Below are 12770 nucleotides of genomic sequence, written 5' to 3'. Positions count from 1 at the left end.
TACGCCGCTGAATTGGTCCGAATCCGGTGAGCGGGCTTTTCTGGGTCCGAATTTGGTCAAGGAGGCAGAAGATCATGTCCAGAATATCCGCAAGACTATTCTCACGGCACAGTCAAGGCAGAAGAGCTATGCAGATCGACGTCGCCGAGAGCTCACATTTGAGGTGGGGGATCACATGTACCTGAAGGTCTCGCCTCTCAAAGGCGTTCGTCGATTCCAAGTCCGAGGCAAGCTGGCGCCTCGGTATGTTGGACCGTTTCAGATTCTAGCTCGGCGTGGAGAGGTTGCATATCAATTGGAGTTGCCGTCGTCCCTCTCCGCGGTACATAATGTGTTCCATGTCTCACAACTCAAGAAGTGTCTCCGAGTCCCGACCGATGTCGTTGATGTTACGCCTGAAGAATTGCAACCGGACTTGACATATTGTGAGAAGCCGATGTGAGTCTTGGATGAAGCCGAGCGCAAGACACGGCGGAGTTCAATCAAATTCTTGAAGATTCAGTGGAGTAACCACTCCGAGTCCGAAGCGACTTGGGAGCGGGAAGATCAGCTTCGTTCCGAGTATCCTGAGTTCTTTGAGAATTTGTAATGCCAATGTAATATAGCATATTTAGAATCTCTTGCATGTATGTGTTCATCTCTATGATTGAATAAAAATCTACGATGGATTCCATCTCTTGCGTCATGATGTCGGCTCACAGCTTGCTAAGTCATCACAGCGTGCTCATTGTCCCCTCTCCGGCTCGTACCGAATCTCGGGACGAGATTCTTTTTAGGAGGGGAGGTTTGTCACGGCCTAGAGTTTCTAAACACATAATTAAGTGCTAATGAGCATCATTAGCATCATTTGTTTTTGGTTTGAGCAGTATAGACATGCAATGTGGATTAAAAAGAATTTGGTTAAACCAGGTATAACTGATGCGTTGTAAAGCATCTCCCAAAACTTCTATGGAACATAGGGCTGGTGACAAGTTTAGAAATTAGTAGATGACAGGAGAAGAATATAAATGAATTTTCCCAAATTTTTGGGAAATATTTAGAAGGCATAAAAATTAAGACAAGTTGGAAAAGATAGCATCTTTGAACAATTTTTATTCAAAGTTGCCGCAAGCATTCTGGGTCAAACAAGTTCAAATGGGTTCCTTATGAATTTTAGTTTCAAACAAAATTTGTTTTACCAATTTTGGACCTTGGGAAGGCATTCAAATGGATGGCTAAAGTAGTGGGGATATTTTGTCGGCCGGTTACTGTTTCTCGGGCCCGCTTGTCATCCCCCCCCCCCCCCCGGCTTCTCTGCTCTCTCTGCCGTCCCCTCTCACAGAGCAAGCGGGGCCGCCATGCTTGACTTTGGTGGCCACCTCCACGTTGCTGGCCAAAAGATCAGCACCCAGGCCTTATCCCCCTCCCCTTGCCCTCTGCTTTCCCTCTCTCTTTCTCCTCTCTCTGCTCCTCCTCTCGCACGGCACCAGAGAGCAACGCAGCGCTGAGCAAAAAGCAGAGCCGCAACCGCCGGCCAAAAACACGCGCCAACGGCGTGTCCCGCCGACCCCGAGCAGGGTGGAGCACCGAGGGAGGACGCCAAGGCCCTCCTCTGCCGTTTCCCGCACGGATTGGAGCCGTCCGCGCTTTCTTCCCCAACGGCAGCAACCGAGCTCCGCCGTCCTCCGTCGACCCACCGCGTCCTCGCTTCTCCGGCCGAACCTGCCCCCTAGGTGAGCTCCCTGTCCCCCTATAGTGTATAGCGCACGCTGTTTCATCACTAGCCCGTCGCCGGCGCGTGCGTCCGCGACGACCGGCTGCCGCCGCGCCACAGCTCTCGCCGACGGCCGTGCCACCGTCGAGCTCCTCGGCGTTTGGCCACGCCATTTGGTCCACGCGCCCTCGTAGAAGCTATAGCCGCCCTCGTCCGAGTCTATTGCGCCACGGTTTCGCCGCCGGCGACGCCAACCGTGCCGCCGCCGTGCTAGTTTCGCCCCTCGCCGCCGCTCGCCATGCTCTGGCCATCGCCAGCATCGACGTGTGCCCCCACCGTAACCGTGTGCTCATGCTAGTGCTATTGCCGCCCTCGTCCGGGCCGTTTAGGCCGCCGCTCGCCGCCGGCAGCCACCGCAAGGGCCGCCGGCCATCCCCTGTTGCGCGCTCGCCATGGCCGTGGGCTGATTGACTTCAGTCAAGGGAGCCGGGCCCGCGGTCAGTGGCTTGAGCTAGATCAGCACCGGTAGAAAAAGGGTTGGGGCTATTTAATATCTGGTTTAAATGGAAAATGCAAATAGATTTAAATATGTATTGATAAATCGGCTGATAGCTTGTATAATGCGTAGAAAAATGTATATAGCTCCAAAAATATTGAAACCAATTTTGTTGGCTTCGTATTACCATGCTCTACATGTTAAAAATACCAGCAGCCATGAAATGTGTTCTGGAAATTATTGAATTAATGAAATGTGTTTAAGCTTTGTTAATTCATAGTTAAATATGGGTAACTCCAAAATTGATGATTCCAATTCTGTAAATCTTGTTGATTTATTCCCTGTTTAGTAAAAATATGCACTTTCGTGTTTAGCACAGTTAGCATTCTAAATTGGTTTAAGCTTTGGTTATGCTTTGATTAATCCAAAGATGATTGAATGGTTAACCCTAATCTCAATTAGGAAATCTTTAGTGCGTTAAACTCATGCCATGACGCTTTACACTGTTATCGCATACTATGAAGCATCATTCTTTTCATAACATTCATTACATTGCACGCGTTATTCTTATAGAGAACGTCGATTCGACGACAGAGGCGAGCGAGGCTATTCCCGGAGGTTCTAACGGTGGTGATCATGGTTCGGGTAGCTGTGAGCAGCAGCTAGGGCAGCAAGGCAAGCATCGTCCATATTGCACCGTGTCTACTTGAAAAATCTAATATGTTAGCTACGCTTATGTATACATTGCATGTGTCGGGTACCGAGTTGGGTAGAACCTATGCCGATGGATTCTCCCATTTCGGTCACGTGTCATGTGTTATTCCTTGGAGCCTAGTGGTGTCGTCGAGGTCTAATTATAGTTCGCTATGCTTAATGCTACTTAGGCTTTCCGGTAGAAGTCGACGACGGCGTCCACCGTTGTCGCGAGCCTAGGGCTTATTACTTGTTCACACTTGTGGTTGTGTTGATAATGAGTCGGTATTGTGAGTGGTGAGTTGAGACGAGGTGTGGGTAGTGTTAGGGGTGTCATCTGCTCACGAGGAGTCCTCAGGCAGTTTGGGGAGGGAACCCGGACACCGTAGACCGCTTATACCGGTTAAGCACCGACCATCGGTGTAGTCGGCTTTAGCACTTACCTTACTCACCACATGCTGATATAATGGTAGGCGAGCTGATTACCTTCGCAGACGTGGTCATGTGGGCCTTATCATAGACGATGTGAGTCCGGTTTGAGTCCGGGCTTTTAGCGGTATTAGTTTGCTCGTGGAGTAGTTATAATACCGCCGCGCCGAGCTATGGTTGATCCACATGGTTGGGCCTGGTTGGGAAAGGTTGTCATGGGTACCCCCTTGTGTGCATCTTAGCGTGTGGCACAAGCCGTATGGTCCCTGTGTCATGTGGGTCCAGGAGTATCCCCTGCAGGGTGTATAATCAGTTCGAACTGCCGCGCTCTTGGTCATGAGCATTGCTATCGCTTATCTCCACCGAGCGACCATGTTTTGGTCGTAGAGTTTCGATGTGGGTTGTGGCATGGTTGGTTTGGGTGGTTTGGTCGGTATGTGGTCAGTGGTTTGGTGGTAATGGTTTACTCTTATACACTTGTTGTTTATATATCTGTTCCGATCAGTTGGTTGGCAGGGTTTGAGTTGGTGGTTGGTTAAGTCAGTTGCTTACACCTAGAGTCTAGGTTGCTTACCGCTTAATGAACTTAAACATGTCTTAATCCTTGCTACAGCTTTAAATGCATGATCCTTGGAGTCGAGAATATATATACTCATACTGTGTAAGACTTGCTAGTACCTTCGTACTAAGGGTACTGCCTTTAAGTTTCAGGTTCATAGGTTGGCGAGGAAGAGGCAGTGTTCGGCTACTTTGTGCCTACCGATCAGGGTGCCGGGCAGGAGTAGCACCTTCTACTCTGAACTCCGGTGCTTTTGGTATGGAGTCTAAGGGCATACGGCTCCATACTCTTTTGTTGTATAGGTTTATCTTCCGTTGCGTAGTTGTTGTTGTTGTTCCTCTTTTGTTGTAAATTGTGGAAGCAGTTGCATGTTTAAGTATTGTAATACAGCTTAATTACTTGCTCTCTATTAAACTGTGTTGTGATATTTGAGTTGGAAGGCATGTGTTCTGATCCTGGGCACAAAACACATGCCGGGACTACCGGAATGGTATTCTGGTTAATTGTCGAGGTTGTGATTATGAATAATGATCCTCCTGATGATTAATTAGAATACTATTTGGACGGTTCCTCTCAACCTTAGACAATGAAGATGGTTACAATTGATAAAGGATTACAATCTGAGTATCCAGTATCACCCAGGCAAGGCTAATGTTGTGGCTGATGCCCTGAGTAGGAAAGTCTACAGTCATGACCTACAAGTGCAGGAATTAAGGCCAGAACTCATTGCAGAAATGCAACATCTGAACCTGCACATAACACGAGAACAAGTTCACACTCTGGCAGTGCATCCAACACTAGAGGATAAGATTCGTGAGGCCCAGTCAGAAGATGAAGAGATTCTGGAAGTCAAGAAGAATCTCGGGTTAGATAAAGCACCAGGGTTTAGAATAGATCCACGATGAACTGTGTGGTACAAGGATCGGTTATGCGTGCCGGATCGGGAAAATCTTAGAGAGTTAATCATGGATGAAGCCCACAACTCTCCCTATTCTATTCATCCTGGATGCACCAAGATGTTCACAGATCTAAGGACCAAATACTGGTGGGCAGGTATGAAGTTTGACATAGCAGGTTTTGTCGCTCGATGTGACACCTGTCAAAGGGTCAAAGCAGAGCACCAAAGGCCGATAGGATTGCTTCAATCGTTACAGGTCCCGACTTGGAAGTGGGATGAAATTGGTATGGATTTTGTAGTTAGGTTACCCAGAACACAGAAGGGTAAAGACTCCATATGGGTTATAGTAGATCGCCTGACAAAAGTAGCCCACTTTATACCAGTCAAGACAACTTATAGACGAGACAAGCTGGCAAACTTGTATATCGACCATATTCTGAGACTACATGGAGTTCCTAGCAGGATCGTCTCTGATCGAGGACCCCAGTTCACATCAAGGTTTTGGAAAAGCCTACATACCGCTTTGGGGACTAGATTAGATTTCAGTTCTACTTACTAGCCACAGACAGATGGTCAGACTGAAAGAGTCAACCAGGTCTTGGAAGATCTTCTGAGAGCTTGTGTGATAACCTATGGAAAAGACTGGGAGAAAAGCCTATCGTTTGCAGAATTCTCCTACAATAACAGTTATCAAGTCAGTCTGAAGATGTCCCCTTTTGAGGCATTATATGGGAGAAAATGTAGAACACCCTTGCTATGGTCAGAAGTTGGAGAGCGTACGCTCTTCGGGCCAGCGTTAATCAAAGACGCAGAAGAACAAGTTGCCAAGATAAGGGAGAACTTGAGAGCAGCTCAGAGTAGACAGAAAGGTTATGCGGATAACCGAAGGAGAGACTTGACCTTCGAAGTAGGAGATTACGTCTACCTCAAGGTATCCCCAATAAGAGGCACTCGGAGGATCCAGGTTCATGGGATGTTAGCGCCTAGATATGTGGGACCTTACGAGATACTCGAAAAGATTGGCGTAGTGGCTTACAAGCTGGCACTTCCGGGAGAGATGTCTGATATGCACGATGTGTTTCATGTGTCTAAGTTAAAGAAATGTTTAATGGTTCCAGAGGAACAAGTTCCCTTGGAAGTAATGGACCTGCAAAAAGATCTTTAGTATGAGGAAAGACCCATCCAAATCTTGGACATAGCAAGTCGACAAACCAGAAGAACAGCAGTCAGGTTCTGCCGAGTACGGTGGAGTAATCACACGAAAGCAGAAGCTATATGGGAACGCGAAGAGGATCTGAAGAAGGAGTTTCCAACCCTCTTTCATGAGCTTTCCGAATCTCGGGGTCGAGATTCCGTTTAAGTGGGGTAGGTTTGTAACATCCTGAGTTTAAGCATGCTAATTAAATACAGATTTCACTCCAAACTAATTTTTTTGGATTAATTAAGCTAACTAAGATTAAGAAAATAGGTATGTGGATGTATATATACCAGTATATGGTATATATACATTCATATATATTAGATGTGCTAAGTTGAATAGGAGTCCCACAGTGCACTAGAATCAAGTTCAAAATAATCTCTGCATTAAGTTGGATCTTGTGCATTAGTTGAGATTTTGTGGTTCTTTGTGTGGAGATTTGAAATTGAATGTCTCTCAATTTCAAATCTACTCTTATATTCTATTCAGCTCAAATCCCTTAAATTCAAATCCTCTCCGAAAGATCTATAACCAAATCCAAATCAAGGTTCAAATATTCCAAATGGAGTTGATCTTAATCCAAAGTCAAAATCCAAATTAAAAATATTCCATTTTGAATTATTCCAAAACCTTTTTCTTTCTCTCTTTCTTTTCTCCTTCTATTTCTCTCCCGGGCCGGTTTTCTTTTCCCTCCCTCTTTCTTGGCCCGGCTCTTTCTCCTTTCCCTTTCTTCCTTCCATGCGGCCCACCCATGCAGCCCACCCGGCCCTTCCTCTCTCTCCCGCGCACCAGCCCATTCACCGTGCTGGCGGTCCGGCCGCGCCCACGTGCGCCACTCGGCCATCCGTGTATCCACGTGTCGCCAATCCAGCTCCAGTGTCCGCGCCTCTCCTCCTTTCTCCTCCCACGTGCGCCACTTAGCAGTCCGTGTATCCACGTGTCGCCAATCCAGCTCCAGCGCCCGCGCCTCTCCTCCTTTCTCCTCCCTCTAGCGCGACACGCCCGTCGCTGGCCGCCATTTCCCCTCTCCAAGAAATATCCCGCGCGCCTTGACCAACTTCCACTTCTCCGCTATCTCTCTTCTCTCTCTCTCTCACGTGCTCTCACTCCTCCCCTATCCTGCACGCGCGACTTCCGCGCCCATGCCCACGCCCACCTCACCGCCGATGTCGCGTGATGACAGCAAGCCTCACCGTCTCTCTCCATCCCTCTCCCCTCTATAAATAGAGCCCTAGTCTCTCTCTCCCTCTTTCTCCCTTTCGCCAGGCCACAGCGCTGCCGCCGTCGCCATTGTTGCCGCTGTGACTTTGCCGTCACCGACCTGCCGTCGACGTGCTGTTGAGGAACACCGGGGAGCCATCGCCGTCCCTGTACCGAGCGGGCCTGCACTGTGCGGGCCGGCACTGTGCAACCCGGCCCATCCAGGCCCAGATTAAGCCCAACTTGGCATCCGGTCACTGTTCATGTGGGCCCCACCAGGGTACTATTCAGTGGGCCCGGTACTTTTCATGTAGGTCCAACCGTGGGCCCCACCATGAATAGTAACATTTGGTAATTTTCCTATTTAATTTATATTAAATCTTCCAGGAGCCATAACTTTTCTGTTCTGGTTCCGATTTCGGCGATTCTTTCGCCAAAATTCATCTAAAATCGAGATCTACTCATCTGTCACATTGTGATATCTATTAGAGCTTATTTGGTTTTCCATTGGTGTAATTTTACTCTTCTATAGTGTAGCTCGTTGTTGATCGTAGTCGGCGCAGGAAGTGTCAGAAGTGAGAAAGACCCCAATTTCAACCAAGACTTTGAGGAAAACTCCAGGGAAGGCAAGTCCTAATTCCTTGATCATATTGAACCGATGGTTTTCAAGTAATATACATGATCAACTAAAACCGAACTTATTATCGCATGTGCTATGTATTGCGCCTTTTAGAAACTACTTGCAATAGTTAATCCTATCAAACACATGCCATGTCTCGAATATTATCATCCAGAATACATATCACCCTAGGATTACCTATATTAACGTCGGACGACGCCATGATATCTAGCATGCTTAGGATTGAATACATCTCCTTGGAGACGTCGCTTTTGGAAATACGTCTCTTGGGAGATATCGCTTCATCATTATCAATGTTAACTCATATACCATGAATCCTTGATGGTTGTGAATCCCGTGATGATTGTGAAATCCTTGATGTTGTGTGGGATATGGAGGGTGATGTGTAAAAATGGGTGAAAATTGTTTTGGCGCGGGGAGGTAGAGTGGTCCTCCGGGGAGGATGCTCTTCGGGGCTTGAGTTACCTGGTGGTATTCATTGCCAATGAAGATGCCTAGCCCAGCCGCTTAAGGACCGAGTCTTGCGCCGTCATGCTTAGCCACCCCCGTGCAACCATACGTCCTGTATGAGCAGGAATTGACTTTTCCTTCACCGGACTGAGTTGGTCATCATACCAGGAGGCTGAGAGCAGCGAGCAGCCAAGAGTCCATCTGTCCCGCTGTTTGGATGTTTCAGGAACCGGCCTCAGCTTAAAAAGGGAAGCTGACCTTTGGAACATGCAACTCTGGTACTTGCGTGTCTCGTGAAAAAGCCTAGCAGGAAAGGTGTATGAAGGGTCTCGGTATGATTCGCTCCTCCGCTGGCTACGGTTGGAGGCTAAGCATATCGTGTGGGTAAAGTTGTACAGCCTCTGCAGAGTGTCAATCTATTTGAATAGCCGTGTCTACGGTCATGGACGTGCGAAGGTATGGTCACACTTGAATAGACTCCGGGTGCGTGTGTCTTGATGAGTGAGTGTGTGGGCTAGATGTCCGTGTGATGTGGTTCTTGGCTTGATCTGCCAGAAGCTGTGTAGTACTAGAGGTACACCAGATGTGATAAAAGGGACTGCGGAGTGAGGTGTAGCCCCTTCCAAGACCGAGAAACCCCACATACAACTTGTTACTGGTTTATGACCTACTTGAACTGTTTTAAAATCATTAGCTGATGATACCACTGACCACCTGCATAAAACTGTTTTACGCTAAAACTAAAACCATAGAGCCTTGCCCTTGAAATACCCCTTTATGCATCTATCAACACTTTGATGTAGTATAGGGTTTGTTGAGTACCTTCCGTACTCACTCTTGCTATCATTCAGATGAAGAAGTCGATGCCGACTTCGCCGGAGGTGAAGCCGGGGATGGAGAGTAGATTCTAAAGTTGCGTTCGCACCCTCGCTGCTTGGCTTGGACTTTTGTTCCGTTGTGTATTTTGATGGCCGCTAGGCCAAGCTTGTAATATACAATATCGTAATTCGTAAAAAAAGCATCGAGTATGAAATGACAGGTTTGACACTGTTTTGTGCTTAGATCCAAATCAATTGTTGAGATTTTGTTGAATAATTGTAAAAAAGGGTTAGTCTGTACTTCGTGTTGTAATTAGTGATATAGGGTAGAGTTATGATCGAACTCTTGTAACCCTGCCCCATAAAGGGGAGCGTCACTGTGGCAACCCACACCAAGACATGTATCAGTGGAATAGGGCAATGGTGGTCTGAAAGGCTGTGGTGGCCCAACCAACCATTGGCGGCGGTTCGACCGGCACGAATAGCGAGGGTGCAGAACAATCCTCACTTCTCAATGCGGTTGAACACTTGGATATAGCGAGTGAGGAAGAAGAACACTCCTGGTCACTATATATTGAGGAGAGACGAGGGGTTGTGTGTGTGAAGCCAAAAGAGTCTTGGGAGACAAGCGATTTATGTGTGTTAGAAGCTAAAAGAGCCAATGGAGACAGACGGTCAAATTTAAAAATGTTCGCGGGTCATTAAATATAAATGGGTGTTTATAAAATCTATCTGTGTCTACCTACTAGATATAGACGGATCTTACAAGAAACCGTTTGTGATAATATCATAGATGGATTTTTCTAAAAATTATTTGTGTCTATATAAAAATCGTCTGTGATTTCATTCACACCTAGACGTCTGGCTTGTTACAGACACATCTGTCTTAGCAACCGTCTGAGAATATTTAGCCTGTGACGACTCCTAAGAAATTATCTGTGACGTATCGTCTGCTTTCAATGATTTTATGGTAGTGTACACGTTATGTAAGCCTTAGTCCCAGAAGAGCAGAACACACCAAAGTTAACAACTAAAAATAGCAATTACAGCTACAATTGCATGTCAATGCATGGACCATTAGTTTTGCAGGTCTTCAATTGCATGCACCTCCTGTCAAATATACTTCCACTGAGTCACGATTTATGATATATACTTTCATAATGTATACTTTTTCTCATCTGGCGCAACATATGTATTGGTACAAATTGATGGTCAAAGTGTGACATTGTAGGACTCGCCAATGTCCTAAATAACGTCCACTGTAACTTTTAACGAGTAGTAGTTACTTATTTATTAGTCCACCATTCCCCTGGACAAACAAGAGATGCGCGAGGCACATGAGCACAAGTGTGAAAGTTGACCACCAACAGTAATCACACTGCACTTACACATCGATCAGCTTTGCACGGGGACCACCTTATTTGGCGACGCCACTAAGTGCAGCTGGTTCCTTCTCCTCGCCGTTGCGCCAACGATCATGTCCATGTCAAGCTCATCCGGCCGCATTCCGGCCGGAAGGCTCCAGTCAAAGTAGTAGAGAAGGCGTGCGACGATGAGCTCTAGCACAGCCAGTCCAAAGATATCACCAGGGCACATCCTCCGCCCGCTCCCGAATGGCAGGTACTTGAACTGCGAGCCTTTGTAGTCCACAGTACCATCCTCGAACCTCTCCGGCATGAACTTCTCCGCATCGGGCCAGTACTCAGGGCTCCTTGCCATCGCCCATGCATTGACCATGACCCTGGTGCCCTCTGTGACCTCGAAACCGCCGACGTCGCAGGTCTCCCGGCAGAGATGGGGGACCAACAGCGGCACCGGCGGGTGCAGCCTCATGCCCTCCTTGATCACCATCCTTGTGTAGGATAGCTTGCCCATCTGGCCCTCATGGTCTTGTGGGCTCTTGTTGTCGAATGCTCGTCGCACCTCGGCCTGTGCCTTGGCCATCACCTCCGGGTTCCTCATAAGCTCCGACATGATCCACTCGGCGGCCGACGACGTCGTCTCCGTCCCTGCTGCGAACATATCCTAAACGAAATGGACGACATGAACAAGAATGGAACAAAAAAGACTAGAATATTTCAGAGCGATTCACCACTGAATTACCACTATGACTGCCTTCATGTTTGTCACGCTGAATGGGAATTCAAGCTCTCCCTCGTCCCTGATCCTAAGCATGACGCTCACAAGGTCATCACCTCGCTGCACCTCGCAATGATCGATGATCTTGTCACAAACGGCGTCCATCTGCCGGTGCGCCCTCCACAGCCGGCGTCTCAGCCCAGTGACGACGTCGACGAACCACAGCGACGGGAAGAGGTCCCCGACGCAGAACCCCCCACTAATCTTCAGCCCCACATCGAGTGCCGACAGGAACTGCTCCTGCAGCTCGCCACTGCACACCTGGCCGAACGCCGCCTTTGCGGTGATCGTGTTCGAGCAGGACAAGAGCAGCCTGCCGAGATTGACCGGCTCGCCGCCTCGGCCGTCGGCGCTGACATTCCTGACCAAGGACAAGGTCTCGTTATCCCTGACGGGCGCGAGCTGCCGCACCATTCGCGCGCTGAGGAGCTCCACCGTGCAGAGCTTGCGCAGCACCCGCCAATACGCGCCGTATGGCGCGAAGGCGACGTCACGGCTCCCGTACAGAAAGATCTCCGAGACTAGAAGGTTTGGCCGCGATGCGAAGGAGAGGTCCTTGTCCCGGAGCACCTCCTGTGCCACCGCCGGCGAGGAGACCACGACGGCGTCGACCTGGCCCAGCCGGAGGTACATCACCGGGCCGTACTTCTTGGCCAGGTCCCGGAGGGCGGCCTGCGGCTGCGACGTGAGGAGGTGATGGAGGCTTCCGACCAAAGGGAGACACGATGGGCCAGGAGGCCGCCTCTTCTTGGAGCTTGGTCTCAGGAAGGACAGGAGAATCACAAGTGAGATGACAGAGAGGAAGAGGAGGGTGGCTGCGCTTAGCTCCATGAGGATGGCTTGATCAATTTGACGTGCAGATTTCCTGGGAAGAAGAGCAAGAACTGATGGCCTTTTATAAGCTCTTGCAGGAGCCTACCTGTCATGTCTCGATTTATTTTCGTCAACAATGGTGTTAGAAAACGGTGACTTCATCAGCGATCAGGAGATAGAAGGAACTCTGATGAAGGCGTTGCCGATCTTTTTTCTTACTCCTCTCTCTACCATTACTCGCGTAACCAAACTATTTTATCTCTGGATTCTGATAGTATTTCAGAAAGCCACAACATTAGAATATTTGGAGAAAAGACATCCATAGAAGGTAACTCCAGTTTTTTTTTTTTTTTTTAGAAAATGAAACTTCTTCCAGCCTTTGGCATCGTCGGATGCTTACAGCCATTGTTCATTAATTATTACATAATCTCAGCGTGTAGCTAGAGTTTGAGAGAAATCCTGGCGAATAAGTCCATGGCCACCACCAAAGCATGACATGACTTTATAAGGGCCTCCTGCTTTGTTTCCTTTTGCATCAGCCTCGACAATCTTAGTCAGTATATGCCCTTGAAAAATGCCTGTATAAACGAAGTTATTGGTTTTTTTATCAAAGACAATATCATTACAATATAGTTAAATAGCTCAAAATAAAGCTGCCACCCCGACTAAGATTTGCTGCTTTTTCCTAGCTCCCATTTCATTTAGCCAACCGTGTATAATCCACCAAATGGAACTAGCAACATG

The 12770-nt window shown here is 48.1% G+C and overlaps 1 protein-coding gene across 1 annotated transcript; it reads right to left on the bottom strand.

Moving 5' to 3' along the window:
* Positions 1 to 10185: 10185 nt before the first annotated feature.
* LOC133899660 (cytochrome P450 99A2-like) lies at positions 10186 to 12091 on the bottom strand. The gene is made up of 2 exons (XM_062340688.1): positions 11178 to 12091; positions 10186 to 11099 (listed from the first exon to the last, which is right to left on the bottom strand). Exons 1-2 carry the CDS (start codon positions 12042 to 12044, stop codon positions 10470 to 10472), a joined length of 1497 nt encoding a protein of 498 aa, XP_062196672.1. The 5' UTR covers positions 12045 to 12091; the 3' UTR covers positions 10186 to 10469.
* Positions 12092 to 12770: the final 679 nt, after the last annotated feature.

Source organism: Phragmites australis, chromosome 18 (genome assembly GCF_958298935.1).
Source record: "Phragmites australis chromosome 18, lpPhrAust1.1, whole genome shotgun sequence".
NCBI classification, from domain to species: domain Eukaryota; kingdom Viridiplantae; phylum Streptophyta; class Magnoliopsida; order Poales; family Poaceae; genus Phragmites; species Phragmites australis.
Note: the sequence above shows the minus strand (reverse complement) of the source record. Positions and strands in the feature narration are given on the sequence as shown.